Raw genomic sequence first — 21054 nt, 5'->3', positions numbered from 1 at the left:
ACTGGATTGAGAAAAGAACTGACATGGAATGCAAAAGCAAGTTCTTCTACCAAAAGGAGACAAACCAAGTGATTTTGAACACACGGCCCTGTCGGGGCCACATCAAGAACCCCACTGTTTGTTGTATTAGGGGGCTGGAGAGGAATGTAGCCGTCATGGGGTGATTTGGGGGCCAAGAGAGGAAACCAGCTTTAGGAACAGCACTGTTCCCTCTGTGGCAGCAGTGTCTCCCCGACCCACCCCCCGGGTCCCGCCCGTCCCCGCCGGGGCTGCCCCACGGCTCCGTAAAGGAAGGCGCGGAGCCGAGGGGCCGGGCGGTAAAGCAGCCCCGCTTGCCTCCTGTGGAGAAAGCCCAGCGTCCGCGCAGGCAGCGGGAAAAGCCCTGCCCCGCGCACCCCGAGAGCCGCCCCGCTCCCCGCGGCGGGAGGGCGGGCAGAGCCCGGCGGCGGCGGCGGCGAGGCGGGGCGAGGCGGGAAGCGAAAGGGCCGCGGGAGCGCGGGGGGAAGTTACGAGAGCGGCGCGGCCATGGCCACGGCGCCGGCGGGCCCCGATCCCGGCCTCGGCTCCAGCCCCGTCGCCGTCCCGTCGCCGCCCGACCTCCACGCCGTGCCCATGGTAGCGCTCAACTACAGCGTGCGGCGCCGCCTCGGCCTCTACCTCAACCCGCGGGCGGCGGCGGCCGCCGACTGGACGGCGCTGGCGGAGGAGCTGGGCTGCGAGTACCTGGAGATCCGGCGGCTGGAAGCGCGGCCCGACCCCACCGCCGCCCTGCTGGAGGACTGGCAGTGCCGCTGCCCCGGCGGCGCCACCGTCGGCCGCCTCCTCGACCTCCTGCGCCGCCTGGGTCGCCACGACGTCCTCCTCGACCTGGCCGACAGCGTGGGTGAGGCGCGGCGGCACCCCCACACCCCTTCCCGGGCCGCCCCTTCCCTCAGGGCGGCCGCGGGCGCCCGCCCGGCTCCGACCCGCGCCCCCGGCCCTGGGAGGGGGGGAGCCCTCCGCGCCCCCGGCCCGGCGTGAGGGAGGGCGAGGGCGGGGAGGCGACAGCGAGGCCGGAGCGGTGCCCCTCGGCCCTCAGGCAGCGAGGGCCTGCCGCAGCCCGCGGGTGTCCGCAGGCCGCGCTCCTACGGGAGCGGGGCCGAGCCTGCCCGTGGCTCCGTGGGGCTGCTGCGGGCCGGGCCGGAGGGGCCGCGTCTTTCGCCGGGGCTCTGGGCTGGGGTTTCTCTCGGGGAGGCTGCGTGCAGCTCTTGCCGCCCTCTGCGGCAGCAGGGCCCGCCTGAGCTCGCTGCTTCCTTGATGCCTGGGAGAGAGGGGATGCTCTTTACGCTGGTCTGTGCTGCTCTGCCCGGGGAGGTGATGTTAAGAAAAAATTGCACGCAAACAGAAGAGCACTTCCCAGACCGTGGAGTGACCTCCTCGGTGGTTTTATAGGAGCCTCATTTCCACTAACCGTAAGCCTTGCAGAGTAATCTGGAGCCTCCGCTTATCCCAGACTTTCAATAATAAAGTTTCTGCGTGTCAAAGGATGCTTTGGGCCAGGTCAGCCAGGAGGCAGCTTGCACGGACACGGGACAGTGTGAAAATGATGATGTGTGCGTCTAGCGTGATAGGAAGATACTTGCAGGGAGAGGTGAGGGATGTGTGGACCTGGATAATGGAAGGGAAAATTAATTAACTGGATAATGGAGAGGAAAAAAATTTCCTTGCAAACTGAAAAAAATTGAGATAGGTCAGTGAGAAGTATGAAGGCCCTAGTGCTGTTTTGATAACTTGGTCTTTATAGACTCCTCGTATTCTTCACGGTCACAGAAATTCAGAGGGAAGCCAGTTGTCATCAGAAGGGGAAATTCATTGCCAAGGGGTTTCCAAAGCCAGAGACTCCATTGAAGTCCTGTGTTGTATAATATGATTTACTGGGTTAGTGATGAAGAAATAATAAATCTCATTTCCTGTTACTCATGGAGGTAAGTGAAGATGTAGAAATTCATCTATGTAGCCTGTATGTATGTAGCCTGACCAAGAAGCGATTGAGGACTTTCCCATACTCTTGCCATTCCTCCTAATCAAGAACGCACTCTGAAGACCCTGTTTTGGGAAAGACAAAAAAATCCGTGTGCTTCGTGATCCACCGACTAGAGGTTCATAACAAATAGCGGAAGCTTCCAGCTGTGCAAGAGAGCTGGGGCTTCACAAAAACGTTGGGCGTCACCCAGGCTGCTTCTGGCCCTGAATTCAGGAGCTGGCCCACTGGAGAGGAATGTGGTGGACGGTCTTTGTCAGAGCCTGAATAGACAACAGCAGAATGAGTGGGAGGAACCTGGGCTTCAGGAGAGTCACAAGTTTAGCCCGGGGGTGGGTCACGCTGATAAGAGGAGACAATAAATTTGTGGAAGAAAGACCTACTGAGGGCTATTCACCATAAAAGTATTGCCTCTGGCTCAGGAAATTCCCTAACTGCAAATTGTCCAAAAAGATAGATTATAAAAATAGATTGTAGATTATACCTAAAAGATAGATTATTTTAGGAAAATATCACTATGCTTATTTTATCCTTATGTTCTCCCCTAGGCATCTGTTGTTGACCACTGCTGGAGACAGGATGGACCCTCAGCCTGACCCAGCGTGGCCATTCCTCGCTTGTATTATTTTTGGCTGAGGGTTGCAGCTAGGGCCTCTGGCCTGTTGCTAGCACTATGAGCTCTTGCAGAAGTTTGAGATATTTACACTCATAAAGGGAAATGGACGATTGCGTGCACTCTTACGCACAGTATTTCCTGATGCCAAGGGTATCTTTGTTTATGCTGTTAGGGCTCCTGCAGTGGGATTCAGCTCAGAATCAGAAAACATCAGCATTGAGGTTTCTGCAGGCTGTGGTTTCATTATAGGACGTGCAGATCTGGGGCACAATTCAGCTGTCTGCACGAAGGCATCTCAAGTCATTTGAGAGGTCTCAGGGTATCCCACATGGCCCCTACCTCCTGATGGACACAGGTCATTTGTAGGTCCAGTGTCACACCTGGTAGCCCATAACAGATATCTTGGACACTCTGGGCTCTCCCAAATGCCACCTGATGCCCTTTTGTGGGCAGATGAGCCAAGCTTCTTTGGGACACAGCATCCCCGTTGAACACAACTCATTGGTGCTGTGCAGGTCCAGAGGACGTGTTTGGTTTGTGGTTACTGCAGAACCAGTTCCCTCTCTTCTCATGGTGTGCTCCATTCCTGGCTATGCTCGGGACGCTAAAAATCGGTGTCTCCCACAGCCTTGAATAGTTCCCCTTTTGGCCGCTCTGTACAGTGGGGTTGCATTTAGCTGCTCTCCTGTTACACTGTCTGGAGTCTAGACACTGGCAGGGTGCAGCTTTTCCATCCTAGCAGATCTGCCCTAAGTGTGGTCTTTCCCAGCATCTTATTTTGTTGTACCATCATCTTCAGGGATGTGCAGCTCTTTGCTTTGGTACGTTTGTGCTCTTTCCTGATGAAACTCAATGATTTGTTTCCCCCTGACCCATTATAAAGATGCTGCTTTCTTGCTTGATCGGGTCTGTTTTCTCCATCTTTGCATCGTGCTAATAATTTTGCACTTTAGGTTTCATGTTTTTATTGTTTCTCTCCAATATCTCAGGCTTTTGTTTGACCGTTAGAGGAATGTAAAGCCTGTACTGTGTGTGTTAGATGCTGGGTGGAGTGGGAAAACTTAGCTTGGAGGAGTTTCTTGCTACTTTGTGTTGGTTTGCATCCTTTTTCTTGTACAGTCAGGCACTGCTTCCAACTGGGCACTAATCCGTGCCAAATTATTGAATGTCTTTCATCCTTTCACGTTCACTGGACCTGCTGGCACTTTCAGTGCGATAGCGTCCCTCGTTTGCACTTGTAATAAAACCACGAGGCTCCGGTGTTTTGTTTTGAAAGCTTTGCCCAGCTCTCAGGTTTATCCTGTAGGGATAAATGGGGTCTGGGATTACAGCATGATGCCATCAAAACTGTGCACATAGGCTTGACTAGATGAATCAGGAGAACACTTGTGTTAATGAGTGTTGTGTGTCAGCCGTGAGTGGTGTGGTGATGAGCTCCGTGCACCAGCCTAGAAAAACACAGGTCAGGCCAGTGTAGATGCCACTTGTGCAGGTGGGAGAAACAAGGAGAGAAGATGGGGAGCAAATACACTTAAAAGGAACATTTCTGTGTTGAGCACTAGTATTAGTATGTCTTTAAATAGTTGCCTGTTCTTGCCTGTTCAGCAATATTTTGGATGGCGAAGCTGGCTACCTACGGGACCAAGGCGCAGGTAAGGTGGTGCCTGCGTGCTAGTCCTTCCCGTGGAGCTTCTGAACCCATTGGCCAATTCAGAGTGGCTTTAATCATGATTTCAAGGACACTGACTTACCTGACACGAAATGTACATACCTCACGGCAACAGGCAGCTGGCAGCACAACAGTTTGTGCTTTAGTGAGGAAAGACCTGAAATTGGAACGTTCTGGCTGGTCGAGAACGCGGCTGATTCTTCTCTCCGCTGCAGGACTGGGGAGGAAGGGGGAGGAGAGAGGCAGATTGGGAGTGCCTCAGCCTCAAGAAAAGCTTTGATCAGATCCGACGCTTTATTAGAGTGGGGTAATCCAGTCACGAGATGCAAAACTATGAGATAGAAGCAGAGGATGGGGCTTCAGGAGCTGGGCTTCCTCCAGACCCACTCCTTACCGATGAGGGCTGTGTTACAGCAGTGCTTACCGGGCTCTCCCCCGCACCCTGCACTTCCAGGAGATCCTTTACTCTCCTACTGCTGTTGTACCAGAGATCTCTGCCACTGTGCCAGCCAAACCCTCTAAGTGATCAGTACTTTCCTGATTGATACTTGTATTTTTGTTTTATTTCATTTTAAGTAAAGGAGAAGGCTCTAGGGAGTTTCATCTTTTTGTTAATTCCTGGTTTCACATCTCCTTTTACTTTCAAGTTCTTCTGTAATTGCATATTGCAGAGTGGCAGAGGCTGCAGGGTTTCTTGTCACTTCTCCAAAGACTTTACATTTAGAGTTATCATTCATTTTTAAACAAAATCTGTTTATAATAGATCCGTGTCCATCACCGTCCTGTTTGGGAAGTTCACAGCAGCAACCGTGACAGGCCTGCTTGCCCTGCAGTTATCCCAGAGGGGATGTACGCGCCCCCTCTGCCTCAGCTAAGGAGGATCTCCACTAGTTGTTGCACAACCTAAAGCCCATTCTAGGGGCTCGCTAGGACATTACGTGGTCCTCCTGTATGTGGTGGGTGTGTGTACTCATCGTCACCTGCAGTGCGACTCAGCTAGTGTGTGTCTACATTTATTAGTAAAAGACAATATGAAGACTTCTAATTGAGACACACCCCCCCACACTTATTTGATGATTTTAAATACTCCAGAATGCATAACAATGAGAGCAGACAGCGGAGTTGAGACCTGTTACGCACATGATGCATGCTGCTTAAAGTGTACTGGGATATACTAGAACTAAGGATAATAGGAGGAGATAGGTTTAAAACAAATAAAAGAAAGTACTTCTTCACACAGCAAGAGTGAGCTTCAGGAATTAATTGTTAGAGGACGCGGTGGAGGCAGCATCAAGAGGTTTGAAAAGGGGTGAGAGCAATTCCAGGACATCAGGTCCATAAACAGGTACCAAAAACCAGACAGGGGTTTTCCCTCTAATATCCCTGACCCATGAAATAGCTATTCCTCTTCTAAAGAACTCCAGCAGTGTAAAACCACCGTCACAGGAGCCTCTCGCATTGGTTGTGTGTTTTTGCAGAGGAGGACTGTAAGAAGTACTTACAAAGGAAGCAGGAGCAGGCTGACCAGCCGCTTCAAGTGCCAGCAGTAGACAGCAGCGTGCCGAAGACGTCAGAACTGATGGGCATCACCACCAGGGACGATCCGTACGGTAAGCATCCGTGATTACAGTGCTGGGTGGTACCTCGTGTTGGAATTGCCTTCAGCTGTAGCAGATCCCTGTGAGAAGTACAGAAAACCTGTTTGCTTTCCTTACTCCCTGTGACTTTTCACAGCCTAGGCCAGAATGCTTTAGCTGGTAGTCTGGAGGCACTTTCAGTTTTCCTATTCCCTAGGGCAGAGAGGAGAAGCAATTCCAGGGAGCGCCGTACCCAGAAACAGGCTGGCACAGAGCTCACTGGACACATGTGGGAAGAGACTTCCCAAAAATGTGTCCTTTAGCACAGCCTGGCACAGAGCAACAGCTGCTGAAAGTACAGCGGGCTGGCGTCGAGGGGGAAGGATGTCAGAGCTGATTGCTTTGGCTACGCTGCCCTGTCTTCAGCAGATGTAACCACCTTGAATAAAAAGGAAGCAGGGTTTGAAGTATGGCTGGGTGTGAAGCGGGGGGAGAGAGGAAACACAGTTCTCTGTGTGTGTGCTTGCTGGGCTGTGCACGCAGCTCTGCATGTGCAGCCACGTGCGTGTGCAATGGCATGCTGGGCTGCGTGTGCAGCTGTGGGCTGAGGAAGCGGACAGCCTATAAGTTTCTGTGACAGACAGAGCAGCAGCCGAGGCTGAATGGATACACGTCAGCTCACCTCTTCGGATGCTCCTCTGGCGAGTCCGACTTTGGGTGGCCACCTTTGCTGGATGTGGGGACATCATTAACCCTCCCCAAATGTCCATAGACCAGTATGCTGGTGTTTGTACATGGCAGCTTTGCCTGATGTGACCCCGAAGTTAGTACTGTACCCCTAAAGCAGTACCCTCAGTTTGATTGACCTGGCAGCCAGTTACCCTTCTGCTTGACTGGATGCTTCTTGGGCTGGATCTGCCTGCCGGGTTGATACTTTTCTCAGCAGCTTTTAGAGTCTGACCTATTTTTTCACTGTGGTAGGCTTTAACTGGCATAAAGACTTGAAAATATATGTAGTCACATTGATATGGGAAAAAAAATAACACAGTGGAAAACCATCCAGCAGTATTAAGGCACTTAATTATGAGAGACATTGCCCTTAAAATACAGCACTTTAATACTTGGATAACTGCTAAATAAACAAGAGCTGCCAGCCATTAACGTCTTTGGGAAACAGGGCCATTTACTTAGGATATGACTTCAGGTACCCAAGTTCGACCTCTTAGCCATAAAAACTGCAGGTTCCAAATTTCAAGGCCTACCTCATAGCTCAACGGACAGCAGATGTCAGGATGTTGCTGGATGAAGGGCCTGCAGGAAGGTTTTGGTTGGGAAGTTTGAATCTCTGTGACCTGAACTAGAGAACTAGGACCCAGAGCTACAAGGATATTTTAGATGCGTAACTTCCAGTGAATTCCCAGAGCATCGGGGCTCGGAGTTGCATCCTCTGGGGTACTCTGCTCCCTTTAATTCTTCCCAGACTCTGTCTCCGCCGCCTTCCCTGTGGCTGGATGTTACTGCCTCTGCAGATTTTGCATGTCTGCATCTCAGCTGCCCTTCCCTAACCACTGCCAGCCAACGTGGGTTTATGCGAATAGCCTGGACTGTGGAACAAAGCGGTCAAGGCAGACGTGTTACCTCCTGCCAGCCCTATTATGGACATGAGTCTGGGCTGAAGGGTAGCTGGTCTGGTAAAATGTTAAATTACCTTCACAAGTTTGGCCAGAGCTTGTCTGTCAGAGCTCCTGATTCTGAGTCAAAGTCTGTGGCAGCTAGTAGAAGTTCACTACAGGAGTTAACTTCATTTATAGTAGAAGATGACAGCTAAATTTTTAATGGTTTCAGGGAATGGAACAGAGATGTTTGATGCCTTCATCTGCTACTGTCAGAAAGACCTTCAGTTTGTCCAGGAGATGATCAGGGAGCTGGAACAAACAGAGTTCAAACTGAAGCTCTGTGTATTTGATCGGGATGTCTTGCCAGGAACGTGTGTGTGGTCCATCAGCGGAGAACTTATAGAAAGGAGGTAAGTGACCCGTGGCTGTTTGGGACAGCTGAGTGTAATGGAACATTACGTTCATTTTACCATGATGTCTGCAGTGTGGTGCCAGTGAAGCAGCAAAAATCCACAAGGATGTCTTCATGGGGTTTGTTTTATGCTCTTGGCTCCAGAAGGAAGACTCGAGCGTTCCCAAACATGTTGCTTCATTGTGTTCACAAGGAAGATGCCACTATAGTGGTGCTGCTTACGTTTGATGCTTTTTCTCTTGGCTGGATTATCCTGCAGTCACATCCGTGGAGGTGATCTGGAAATGAATACAGCTCCAGGCTGAGTTAGCTCCACCCCACAGTTTGGAGTTTGAGGGGACAGCACTGGTGTTGGCTCTGGCACTGACTTCAAGGATCCTTCAGACCTATGTGGGACTCGGGCATGGTGGGAGCTGTGGAACATAAAGCAGCTCCTGAGATAGAGAGTGAAAAATCCCAAGGCAGGTGTTTGGGTTTTAAACATCAGCCTTTCAGAGGGAGGTAGCTCGGCGTTAACAGATGCCCTCATAAGGCCTCGCTGTCCTGGCTGTTGTACAGCATAGTCTTCCCTACAGAACCTAACATGTAGTTTACAACCAGAAACCTCAAATGAATGTAAGCAACAAATTGGAGAATAAAGCTCAAACTTATGAAGCCAGGTGAATTCACAGTAATATGAGTACAATAAAGCTCTGTCCAGTTCATTCTTATATTAAAAAGTACCAGTTATGCTCAGTCAATAAAGGCAACATGTAAGCAGATAATTAAGATGGCATTATTTGTAATATATAGACAGAGGATCAAATAAAGATTGTACAGACAATCTGGACTTTCCTATTTCTTCATTTTTAGTATATGAGTGTGTATCCGTAATCAGGTTTTTATGTGTAACGTAGCTATCTGTCTGTCAGTAGTTCTTGCTCTGTAGTTAATTCCTGCTGGAACACCGCTGGTGGGTTCATTTCTCCACTGGAGCAATTCAAAGGAATACATACTTCTACCAGTGAGAATGAGAAGTATCTCTGTTGACATTTTATTTTTTTCTCCCCTGACTTCTCTATTTTCAGGTGTCGGAGGATGGTGGTCGTCATTTCAGATGATTACCTGGAAAGTGATGAATGTGATTTTCAGACCAAATTTGCTCTTAGTCTTTCCCCAGGTAAGATCTCACAAATATCCCATTTAAAATTGCATATCAATGTTATAATTTTTGTTACAGTAACACCTCCAGCTGAGATCAGTGCTGTACTATTGGGCACTGCACAAATGCAGAATGAGGGGTAGTCTCAGATGTGTTTAAACAGATTAGATAAATACAGGTGAGAAGGGAGAAAATAAATAACAGAACCGGTAACTCGGTCTCAGACCTGAGTTCTCACCACGGACCTACGTTTCACGTGTGTGAAAGTCCACCCAGGCACAGGGCTTGCTGTGGGTGTAATGCCCTTCACTAAGCACACAGAGATTTATCGCTATTAGAAGCAGCCATTAAAGCTAACGGTGGCTTTATAATTTTGTTGTGCAGGCAGGGACCCAGACTTGGTTCCTTGCCCTGCCGTTGACCTTCTGCATGACTGCAAGCAAGAAGCTTAGCTGTCGATGCTTCAGTGCTCCAGCTGTCAAGTGGGCTAACGCTGCCTGCTCCAGAGACATTGCAACTGCATGTCAGGCTTGTGAAGTGCTTTAAGATCCATTCAGGAAATACGTTACTAAAGAGAAAAGTATAATAAATTCAGGATGTGAGTAAATGCTGGGAATAGGGTAGCAGGTAATGAACCTGCAGCTTTTTGCAGAGATCCTTGAGTATTGTGGCTAGGTAAACAAAATACGGAATGAATGTTCAACTTAGATTGGAAAAATCTGTTACATATTTTGTTCTGAATTGAAAAGCCATCGATTTACTTCTGTCAAGTCTGTTCAGATTGCTTCTCTCTAACCATTAGTTATCCTACACTTGTGTGTGTTGCTGGGGAGTAAGTGCAGCACAGCCTAATAGTATGGAGGATATGTAGTATGTGTAGGAGCGTCTGCATGTAAAGTATCTTTTCTCGATGAAGTATCTGACATGGTATTATAAGTGACATGCCAGAGGTTAAACTGGAAGCCAGTAGCAGAGCTAGGAATTAGCTCCGTCTTCCTTGACACAATAATTTCATATGATGGCCGTTAATCCACTGAACACCCCTAGCATGTTGCATCAGCCCCCAGTCATCAAGATTTGTAGCAAAGTCCTTTTAGTTCTTCACCAGTTTTTTGTTGGCATCATATCTTTCATTAGAATAACAGGAAAAGAAATGCCCATCTGTAATGACCTGAGCTCTACCAGTAAAAACATCCGTGTAAGTACAGGCTTACAGAAATCACAGAGTTACTTGTTTGCGTGGGGTAACTAACGCACAGAAGGGTTTGGTGGCAAGTTCTGGCAGCTCCATGGATTACTTAAGCATCTGCTGCAGTTATGAAATCTTGGTTTCTTGCCTAATCCAGGTCTCAGTGTCACCTCTTGCACTGGGCAGCAGAGTTTGGCTGATAGCGGGTGTCCCTATGGAGAATTACAAGGGGAGAGGTTCCTCTTTAGAAGAGCTGCTCCTTCAAGCAGCAGCAATCACAGGGAGAGTTGTCTGATATTGTGCATGCCTCAAAAAAAGCAGTTCATGTTAGCGGAGTGATTCCTCGCAGCCCCTTGTAATCGGTGGGTACTGTCTGCAGTCTGAGTGAATCAGGGTAGGAGGAAAAAGAATGAGAGGTAACCCAGCAAAGCTGACCATCTAGAAGCAGCTTAGTCTCTCAATTTTCTCTTCATACACACCTGGAAGTAGTCAGGACTGTATACTCCGGTTTGCATTCCACAAGAAACTGGGCTCTGTTCTTTTACGTCTGCAGTTCATTAGGCCTTTATCACTCCCATCAGCGCAAGCCGCCCTACGCATGCTAGATGGGGCCCTGCTACGCGTTTGAGTGAAATGTTCTTAGCAGAGGGCTTGGGATTCAGAAACTTGCTCTCCAGGGTGAGAGGTAGTTGCATTATAATGAGGTGACAGAAGATCAGGAGCAAACCTGGATCTTGTGATGTGTGTGCTGCTGTGGGGAGAAAATGGGTAGAGGATCTGACTGTGGCTCTGTGTAATCCTCTGCCTGTGTGACCTGTCTTTCAGGTGCTCGTCTCAAACGGCTGATTCCAGTCAAGTGCAAAACCATGAAGAACGAGTTTCCAAGTATCTTACGGTTCATTACAATTTGCGATTACACCAATCCTTGCACCAAAAAATGGTTCTGGATGAGACTGGCAAAATCCCTCATGCTGCCGTGATGCAAAGTCATGAGAGCTAGGTGCTCTTTTGTAATCTATCCTGGCTGTGCCTTCGGACCGTGGTGTCGTTCACGCAGGGTCTTTTACCACTTCAGAACCTGGATCCTTGCAATTGGTGTTTGGAGCCTGCGACCGGGAGCAAAGAATTTTCTTTAGCACTTTTTTATAACTTGGAAGGGGAAATAAAGCAACTGTGTGGATGTTCCTGCTCAAGTCAGTGAGCAGCAGCATCCAGCACTTTGTGTAGTAAGCACTTTCACTGAAAATATAGAAAATATACGTTTAAAGACTGAGCGTCTAATACAAGAAGGCTCTATTGAAGCTTTTAGTAAGACCTCAGAGCCTCAAACTGCAGGCTTTCTTAAACAAATATTTCCTATTACTTTAAAAGCAATTTAATGGCTATAGTAACGTCTAGGATTGGTGGTTTTTTTTAAATTCCAGTGAAATCCCATGGCTGCCTGGTGATCTGCAGGAACTGAGGTTTCAGACTCTGTTTCCTGCTTCGTGAATGACCAGTGCCATGAGAATGACTTATTTTGGCAACCTGGTCAGCGGGGCCCAGCCTGCCCTGCCAGGGACGATGTCCCCTGCCCTGCGCTCCAGCCCTGCTGCTGGGCAGCGCGAGGGAATGCGTGTGGGCTCTCCCTGGCCCACACTTGTTCTGAGGGTAGACGGTCTCCTTTGGTCTTTGTTTTGAGAAAAGCAGAAGTGTATTTTAATTGTTAAAGCATTGCAAAGAAATGAATGGGTCTCCCATTGTTCTTAGCAGTATCTGCAAAATTAGAGCAATTATCCTTGTAAGTATAATTAATGCAGAATTACTGAGCTTGGTTTATTTTCTGTGGATGTTTCCCTCCTCAAGTTATATCACAATATTCCTGTCCCACGTTCATTTACAGGGTAAATCCCTTGTCACTAGTATTTTCTGGGGCAGTCCCTCAGATTTGCCATAATTACTTTTTCCTTGTTGAAAGCAAGAAGTGTAAGGAAAGACACTCTACCATGTTGGTCAAGTCTGTCTCTGTTCAGGTCACATTTGATTAAGCGACCTTATACCAGCATTTTATATTCACAGATCTTATTAAAGGTTTACAATAGAGCCTTTCTTTAGTAGAAATTCAGTCTTGAAATACATATTTTCAGTGAAAGTCCTCACTACACAAAGTGTGGGGTCCTGTTGCTCATTGACCTGACCAGGAACAGAGCTGTGCACATAAGTGGGTCCAGATCTTAAATTGTTTCACCTTTAAGAGCCTTCCAAAACACATGAGCTTTTGGGATGCCTCAAAGGTACAGGGATAAATATTGAATAAAGAGTGTATCAAATTATCGATTGGGCTATTTAAAATAGGAAACATTAATAGGAAAGAGCATATTTTAATAAACCCCGTGATCATTAATGTGTTTCTGTGACTAAGGCTAGGAGCAACATTGATATTGCTGTGCTTGTGAGACTTAGCCTTGAATCCTGCAGAGTGCCTGGTGGATCTCATCCGTTCTCAGTGCTTAGGGGTGAGGGGCAAGAGTTCTGCCCAAAGTCGTGCTTTAAAGTGACCCGTTGGTGTGTTAAACAGATTTACAGTAAATATTTACTTTTTAAATTGGGAAGAGAAGAATCTTGCTTATGTATCTGCAGTTGCTTGAACTCTGGCACTTTGTTCATTACTTCAGCCACTGACTCATGTTGATTTTATGGCTTAATGTTTTACTAGTTTACATTTTTAGGGTTGCAAGTGGATGTGATTTTTTTTTTTTCTTTTAGGATTTGTTTTAAAGCATTATCAGGGCTGAGGTGCAGACAGAAACGTGTGCTCTTGCCTTTTCCTCCCCCAGCCTGTCAATGAATGGTCCCTTACCAGGGGGTGCTGTGAAGTCCTGTCCACGTGCCGCTGCTGGTTCCTCCGGGCTGAGAGCAGCCAGCCCTTGACCTGAACATGGTGAAGCTTCTTCACACGCCTCCCGCAAGCGTCAGGGGACGTTTTTGGATAGGCCCACGAGCTGGGTGTTTTTCAGTCCCTCCTACAAATGTAACTGCTGCCATCGTGCCAAGGTGACGTTTGCACCTCTCTGTCTTGCTAGAACAAGTGAGAAGTCCGTGGGCATGGGAGGAGAAAAGTTAAGCTGATGATGGATTTCTAAATAGTTCGTCTTCATGTCCTATCGCCCTCAGGCCTCTCCTGCAGAAGCGGAGACAGCTGCTTGCCTCGGGGTTTATGCATAATTGTTAAATGTTAATTATAGAAGAGTTTCTGGAGGCTGCTTGATCCCCAGGCGCTCCTGAGGCTTGGTGAATTCTCATACTCTGGAGTGTCTATAAACATTAATTATGGGTCATTACGCACAGGACCAAACCAGGTTCCTCTTGTTTCGAGAGCTGAAAGGACTCTGGTAACTAATTAAGGGAGAGCACAGGCAGAGGAGGCCGAGCTGCAGACGCTAGAGGGAGGCAATGGCCCGTGCTGGCACCCTGGGAGGGATCCTGCCCGCTGGGTGGGATGGGGATGGAGGAGAGACGCAGGGATGGACCAGCTGCACGCTGACCCGCTGTCACGGGCGGGGTCCGGGATGGAGAAGAGGAGTGGTTTTTCTTCCTCTGCTCCTTGCACCCTCTTCTGAGGAGGCTATACCAAAAATAGTGAGCATTTTGGCAGATTGAACCTCGTGCGGTGTCTTCTGCGCGAGTCCTGATGGGTGGTTTGGGACATGGGATGTGGCAAATGAGGAAAAAAGAACAGCAGCAAAAATAATAGTCAGCTTTGTAGGAGATGATCTGGTGATTGCTGAACAGGGAAAGTGCTGCTTCTGCAAGGGAAAGACAAGAGCTGACTTCCAGTAGATAAATGCAATATTCCAAATAATTGTGAAAGATGTCAGTGCTTCGGTGAGATCTCGTTATCACCCAGCTCTCTGTGCCGCAGCCCTTCTGTCTGCCTGGCTCGGATGCCGGGCAAATATTACTGTTGTCAGACTGTTGCTTTCTTACAAGCAGTTACAATTATCTTGTAGGCTAAAATAATTATTTTGGGGTAAAGTGAGATAACAGCCCTAAAACATAAAATACGTGCTTTACATATGTATCCTCTTCTATGCAAAAAACAGAGTTTATGCACTTCTGACATTTTCATATCTGTCTTGTCACGGTGACTTGATGAAGTGTGACATCTATGAATGATATAAAATCTAGTTATTGTAAACACATTTCAGTGGCAATTGTGGTTCTCCTCCCCTCTTTCATGCTCAGTGGAAGGTCAAAATTTTTAACACCTTTAAAATTACAAAATTGTGATGTTACATTTTTTTCCATTTTGTTTCTTTCCCTCACTGAAATTGTCCTAGTTGAATCTGTTAGTACCAAATCATTTATTTTTATATATATACATAGATATTTATATTACTTTCTATCCTGACACAAATCTTTGTAAAAGCGTATGTGTTTTATAGCCATTCTGAAAACAGTCAATGATTCTGTGTTTTTTTCCTCCTCAAAACCCCAAACTTTTGCTACTTGTGAAAACATTTTAAAATAAAGAATTAAAACCCAGCAGGCTGAATCTCCGTCTTGGGCATCAGAGAATAAATACCAGGTCTCAAAGTGAAGTGTTAGTGAGAAATAATTCGGGCTAGTTCTTTTTTGTTTTCTTGTTTTGCCTAAACAGCTTCCTCAGGGGAGCTTTTTGTCCATCCCTGGAAGAGGGAGAGGTAGAATTGTGTCACGTCAGGAGGAAAATTATCAAGGAATCGTACTTCAGACACGCGTGGTTCCTCTCCAGGTCTCATTTTTGGTTTTGCAGTCTGTGTGTCGCCATCCTGGACCTGCTTCAGTCCTGGTACCCAACAGGCTAGAGGGGATGGAGCCAAGGCTTCCGCTGTCCGCCCCCAGCAAGCAGGGATGCTGGATGGTGAGCTCCTACTCCACGTCCTTTCTAGAGGCCCCGGCACGGGATATATTGCAGTGCAGCGATCTGGAGGATTTTGCCAGCTTTATTTCCTTTGGCTCAGAGTCAGTCCAAGACAGGGAAATAACTTAACAAACCCAGCAGCTGTCCGGCGAAGGCCCTGCCACAGGAAAAGACAAAGGATCACTGAACCACGGAAGTTTTGGTTGGAAGGAATTTCTGGAGGCCAAGGATGAGCTGCACTTCACAACAGGAGAGGCTATACACTAAGCCGCCTGCAGGACAATATTCCCTATAAAGCATGTGAAGTAATGTCTTTGCTATGGCTACTATGAGTGAACATATGCACAGTGATACAGAAACCATGTCTGAATTCATTATTCTAGATAGAAATCGCTGGCAAGAGCAGCCTGCCAGGAGAGTCCCACTCCCAGAAGTGCTGGCATCCCATCACGTTCAGCGCGGCTTGACGCCACTCACCTGTTTGGGTGTTTTTGAGAAGTTAATGATTTTTGCCTGTATTTAGCAGTGGCTCAGACTCGGGTGGGGTTAGGGGGTCCAGCTGTGGTAGCTCTTTCTATCTGTTACTCCTCTTGTGCCAGAAGAAATATTCCCAGTCCTCTCCTTCATTCCGATGCAGGAACGTCGGCGCCATTTCCTTGGGTACTGGAGGACAGCGTTTACCTGGTGAAATTCAGTAACCGCTGCAGAATGTTCCAAGCTTCAGAGATGGAGGGTGCGATGAAGAATTGCCTCTTGATGGATCAAATTCTGTTCTTCATTACGCTGACGTGAAAAGAGTCACTTTATCATGATTGAGGCACTGCTTGGTCCAGAAGGCACATTTAGTGGAAGAAAATTAGCATAGGGAAGAAAATGTAGTTATGCATAAAAATGGCTGGGAAAATTAGCATCCTGGAAACATATTTTAATAAGGCAATAAAAAGAAACAAAAACTACAAGGTTCACATTACTGGAAAGCATGCTAATAATGCTTATTAGAAAGCATCTCTGTCAGACCTGTTGGGGTTTTACCAGACAACTAGACATGTGCTGTGTACAAATATTTCTCTAATGATAATTTTCTCTAAGTGCTATGTTATAACCGTTTTTGATTCAGCTGATCCCCACCAGGATTTTGAGATGACTTTGAACCTGACACAACTTCATGATAAGCACTCTCAAGCCCTGCGGGGAAAACCGCTTTATTTTGTAGCAAAATCGGCAGTCAGGAGAATGGATATTGTTGTATCCACTCCGGAGCTGTGCTGCTCTGCAAAGGTTTAATTAATTGAAGGTGTATTTAGGTGTTAAGCTGTTCCAAAGTCTGATTTACAAACAATGCATTTTCTGTTCCTGTAGCAGAGCCCAGTTTAGCAATGCACCTTTCCCTCCTCATGTTTCCACTGATAAAGCTGCTCATGCAGTGCAGAGGTTGGGGCTGACCGTGCCCACCGGACAGCAGTTTATTCTAGCTCAGCTGGGTAAGATGGTTTCTGCAAAGGCACGTCATGGTGCGCCAGCGGCTGTGAACTGCTGTCCCGTGCTGCGTGGGATGCATCCCTTCAGTTCAGAGCATGAACGTTTCATCAGCTGCACTTGGGAGTTTCTCCTGGCTGGCAGCCAGCGGAGGGGCTCTGAATCCAATTTCCCCAATTCCTAGGCTTGCTTAGGTTGGGTTTTGGTGGGGCTGGACTGGGAAGGAGGGAACGAACGCGGTCTGCATTGGCCATGAAACACTTAACTACCTCTCTTTACAAAAGGTTGCTTGAAACTTTTTTCCTCCTCCTGTATCACAGCCGCTGCTGCCCTGCAGAGCGGGGACAGCCGAGCGCAGTGTCTGGGGCTGAGCCTGGGGACAGCAAGGTTGTTCCGTGCTGCGCTTCCAAGCCTCCCCTTCCCAGCAAACGCAGAGCCCCCCAGGGTGAGGAGGCAGGTGGCAGATGGCTGGAAGCACAGAGGCACCAGCAGGAACATGCCAGGGTTTCCTCAACAGCCAAGCATCCAGACTCTCCCTGGACTGGACAGATTCTGTACAGCTCTCAGCCCTACGGTGCATTCACGTGGGGAAAGAGCAAAGTAGCGTGCGGGGGAAAGGATCAGTGGGTCCTGCTGGCTCGTAAGGTGGATGGCTGCTTGTTTCACTTGCGCTGAGGGAGCAGGAGGGCTCTGTGGACGAGGCGGCAGGCAAGACGGTGGGAGGAGGAGGAGGAGAACCCTTGCTCCAAGCCCAGTGAGAATGTGCGGGCTCAACGCTATGAATCTTGTCTAGTTTGTTAATGAAATCAAACTCATGGGGTGATGAAACGGGTCTTTATCCGCTGTTCAGGATGCTAAAGTTAGGAAAAGGATGGACTCATGGGAAATATGTTCAGGCAAATGTGGGGGTTACGATGAGGTGAAATTTCACAAAGTCTTTGCAGCATTTTTCTGGCTCTAATCTTCAACTATGTTCGCCTTCTGTTTGTGTCAGCAGATCTAAATGTAAGAGCCACAAGTCCTAAGGTGCTTAACTGCTGGTGTGCCAGTTTATGGTCTGTTGCCTCAGAAACAAAAAACCCATTCAGGAGGGGAAAAGTGGGTAAGCGAACCTGAAGGTCCACATGCCACTCCCTGTCCTGCCGGAGCCACGGTGGACCCTGTGGACTGCTTTACAGCAATGTTTTCAAAAGTCTTCAGAAATCTGGGTGACGGATCTAAAACTAATGAATTGTGGAAGACTTGGTGTTTGATTTTTGGCAGCACTTGGCAGACACCCCCAACTGAAATACACGTGGAAATGAGATTTAAAAGTGCTTTGAGCTGAGGACTAAAATGGACATTGGCCTTAAAATGTCAGTGCCTCAGCATCTCTAAAACCTCACATGGGTATGCAAAGAACATAATTTTTCAATACCAGTAAAGGGCTTTTGAGATCTTTAGAAAGAAAGGCAAAGAAGAGAAACATCACATTTTTTACTCTAAAGCTATTTAGTCTAAAAATGAATATTCCCTGTTTTTCCTAACAGTTATTCTTTAGCCTCCTTGGTGACTTAACCTCTCCTAGCACTGCGTCTGGCATCTGCTTAGCTGCATTGTTTTATTGAGCATTGGGAATGGAAGCTTTTAAGATTTTCTATCTGAGCTCTCAGAAATCTCGCCTCATCAGCATGCTGCTCTCGGCAGATGGGTTTTTCTTCAGCTCCAAGACATGCATATTGATCAGTCATTTTCTTTTGTTACCTAGCATCCTGTCATCGATTTTAATTGTTCGGTATTGAAGAGGAAGCATTCAGTACACGTAGAATTACCAACTATGAAATTTTGCTTTCCGCATCTTTTGCCAGACGGTGCCCGCTGCTAAGCCCTTAGGAGCTGTGGATACCTCTCTCTCAGCTAGCAATCTGCACAAATTATGCAGCAGTCAATTTTTCTCTATTAAATCAATTTCTGATTCTCTGTGACAGCTTTCCCTGCCGCATGATTTCACACTTCAGCAATTTGTTTCTGAGGTGCCATGCGGGTTTTTTTTCTTTCAAGGGGGTGGTGGTGGGAATCCATTTAATTCGCAGATACCTTGCTCACGTCTTCCCAGTTCCCCTTTCCTACTGCTGTCCTGAAAAGATCTGTACGACTTCAAGTGACTCTTAGCAAGTCCCCTCTTGTGGGTCCTCCTTGTCAGCCCAGAGGGCTGCTCCTGGGCTGTTCCCTGAAGCTTCCTCTCCTGCTGCTAAAGTGGGACAGCTTCTCCATGATGAAACTGCAGGTTGGTCCTATATCTGATAGAGAGATGAATCTTCCTATCCCCACGGTGCAAAATATGAAAGCTGGGAGCTGGTGCGATTCATTAACTCTTCTTCCTCCTGCAAAATATCTTCTTAGATTGTTCCCATCTTTTGAAAACATTCCTGCACTCTCAGAGGGCTTCCATTACAAATATTTCCTGAAAGCTCTGTATGTAAGGGCCTTGGTCCCCTCCTACTGTCTCTCTGATTCTAGGTTTTCCTTTACTTTAGATAACACAAAAAGGATCCTATTTTTAGCAGCCAGCAGTCAATGACACAGGAATTCATGAGTAGGGAGGAAAGGATGTGAACTATCCAAATAGATTTTTTTTCAAATGAGATCTCTTTACATTCCTATCGCCATAGTAATAAGCTATGAGTCACTGTTACACTGAACTATTAGACTATTACTGTAAACTCATATCATTAGAATCTGCTAATGGGAACCACAAACCTTGCCTGGCCTCAGCTTAGCTGGGTTCAAGAAGATACTGGCCATTTATAAGGATAAGAACAATATTGCCTCACAAATTTTATTCCCAGATGGCAAGAAGTGAGTGAAATCTTATCCAACCCTATCTTTCTCTTCCTAGAGTTTCTCTTCTCACTGCCTTTTAAGAGAGTTCATCTTGCTTCATTGTAATGTCACAAAAGATGTTTTATTTCTTCAAAGTTTGCCAGCAGTAAATTGGGTCCAAGCACTCCCAGCTGACAGAATATCCATGCTGTATCACCTGAGAGCAGTCGTGTTTCCTCCAAAAGCTGCTTTCTGTGTTCAGTCCTGCCACGGGCAGCCCTCAGAAGGAGATTTAAGTACCCAGGGACACTTGGGACTTCTCTGTTGCAACAGCAAGTGGCAAGGAGGGGATCTTCTCTGGCATCGCTAAGCTGATTTCTGTCAGGAGTTATGTCCGAACTGAATATTTTTCTAAAAGAGTGTTGTTGAATAACAAAATGTCTGAAATGGTCTTAAATACACACACAAAGCTTTACATAATAGAACCAACAGTCCTTGGCCACCCTTCATCAACGGCAAAAGAGGAGTCAGGCCAGGTGTGCCCGCTTCTGTCCAGGGTCTGGAGGCTTATTTTGCACTTATGAGGGGAAAAGCTCTGAAACACATTCTCAACCCCCCTGTCCTGCTCAGCTGCTTAGAAAATGTTTTATGATGGAGATTTACCCTCCACAGAAAAGGCCAGTGGGAAAACCTTTCTGTCCCTAGAAGCTGTGACATTCCCAGGGTGAAAAGAGGTATGGGCATGTGAAGTGTCTTTCATTAGCTTCTGCAAAGACAAAGCAGTATGAAGAAAGCATTATTGTAAACCAGAGGAGAGCAAGAGCTGATTATTAAACTGTGGCTCAGGTATGTGATAATCAAGATTTTCTTATAATTACGTCTTAAACCTAGCATCGATTTTATATTAGATTTGAAGGAGGCAGCAAAGCTATAATTTGTTACAGAGAGGCTTAACTGGCTTTCAATTTGTATACTAAAAAGTCATAAACTTAGAAGAAAAGAGTAAGAAGAAAAAACTTGTCTTGGTCATAAGCTCTTTGCTTGTTTCCTGGAGCTTAAAATCTGGGGGATATTTTTGGTGGAGGAAGTAAGAGAACAGCACAGCATTTCTGTTGAGAGGCAGCAGTGATGGGATAAGAAGTGTGTTTGCAGAGCGAAAGCTGGTTTCAGTAAACATACTGTGAGAACCAGAATTCACCTGTTAAAACCAGGCCTTCAGCTACTTGACTTCAAAGTGACCTCAAAGGTGAATTTAAAATGACTTAGTACACCGGCACTCAATGACGGGGCGGAGGTACACGGTAGTACACAAGATCACTCAGGAAAACCTGCTGGTGTGGTTTAGACTGGCATTTGGCTTTTGTTTTGTAAACAACTATTAAAAACTTGCTCCAGTTGGAGGGTTTTAAATCACTTCTCCTTCCTCCAACGCAAGGTCCTTGCCTTATTTCTCCAAACCCAAAGCAAAGCTGCCAGAATAAATCCCTGGAGATAAAGTGCAGTGCCTGCCTTTGTTGGCTGGAGCGGAAACTGCCTTGTACTTTGTTAAATAATCAGCTGCTGTTTGATACAGTAGGGTCCCTTCAATAAACCTGGAAGTGTTTCCACGAAGCAAGAATAGTGGGCAAACTTTGTAGTGAAACAAGGTCAGGCA

The 21054-nt window shown here is 47.2% G+C and overlaps 1 protein-coding gene across 5 annotated transcripts; it reads left to right on the top strand.

Moving 5' to 3' along the window:
• The first annotated feature begins 447 nt into the window (after positions 1-447).
• MYD88 (MYD88 innate immune signal transduction adaptor) lies at positions 448-14778 on the top strand. Of its 5 annotated transcripts, none has more exons than XM_072854792.1 (6): positions 448-883; positions 5784-5915; positions 7728-7908; positions 8978-9069; positions 11066-11125; positions 13057-14777. In XM_072854792.1, the coding sequence occupies exons 1-6, from the start codon at positions 526-528 to the stop codon at positions 13065-13067; spliced, it is 834 nt and encodes a 277-aa protein (XP_072710893.1). In that variant the 5' UTR covers positions 448-525; the 3' UTR covers positions 13068-14777. The 5 variants fall into 5 exon arrangements, with proteins under 5 accessions (XP_072710893.1, XP_072710892.1, XP_072710891.1 ...); XM_072854791.1 differs by having other exon boundaries at positions 12986-14777; XM_072854790.1 differs by having other exon boundaries at positions 11066-11240.
• Positions 14779-21054: the final 6276 nt, after the last annotated feature.

The sequence above is a fragment of the Ciconia boyciana genome, chromosome 2 (genome assembly GCF_034638445.1).
Source record: "Ciconia boyciana chromosome 2, ASM3463844v1, whole genome shotgun sequence".
NCBI classification, from domain to species: domain Eukaryota; kingdom Metazoa; phylum Chordata; class Aves; order Ciconiiformes; family Ciconiidae; genus Ciconia; species Ciconia boyciana.
This window is presented reverse-complemented; position numbering and strand designations above follow the sequence as displayed.

Excerpts from the sequence above, each read along its gene's own strand:
- MYD88 (XM_072854788.1), top strand. The coding sequence starts at position 526 with ATGGCCACGGCGCCGGCGGGCCCCGATCCCGGCCTCGGCTCCAGCCCC. Across the intron at positions 884-5,783 it reads CGACCTGGCCGACAGCGTGG|AGGAGGACTGTAAGAAGTAC; the intron begins GTGAGGCGCGGC and ends GTGTTTTTGCAG. Across the intron at positions 9,070-11,065 it reads TGCTCTTAGTCTTTCCCCAG|GTGCTCGTCTCAAACGGCTG; the intron begins GTAAGATCTCAC and ends CCTGTCTTTCAG.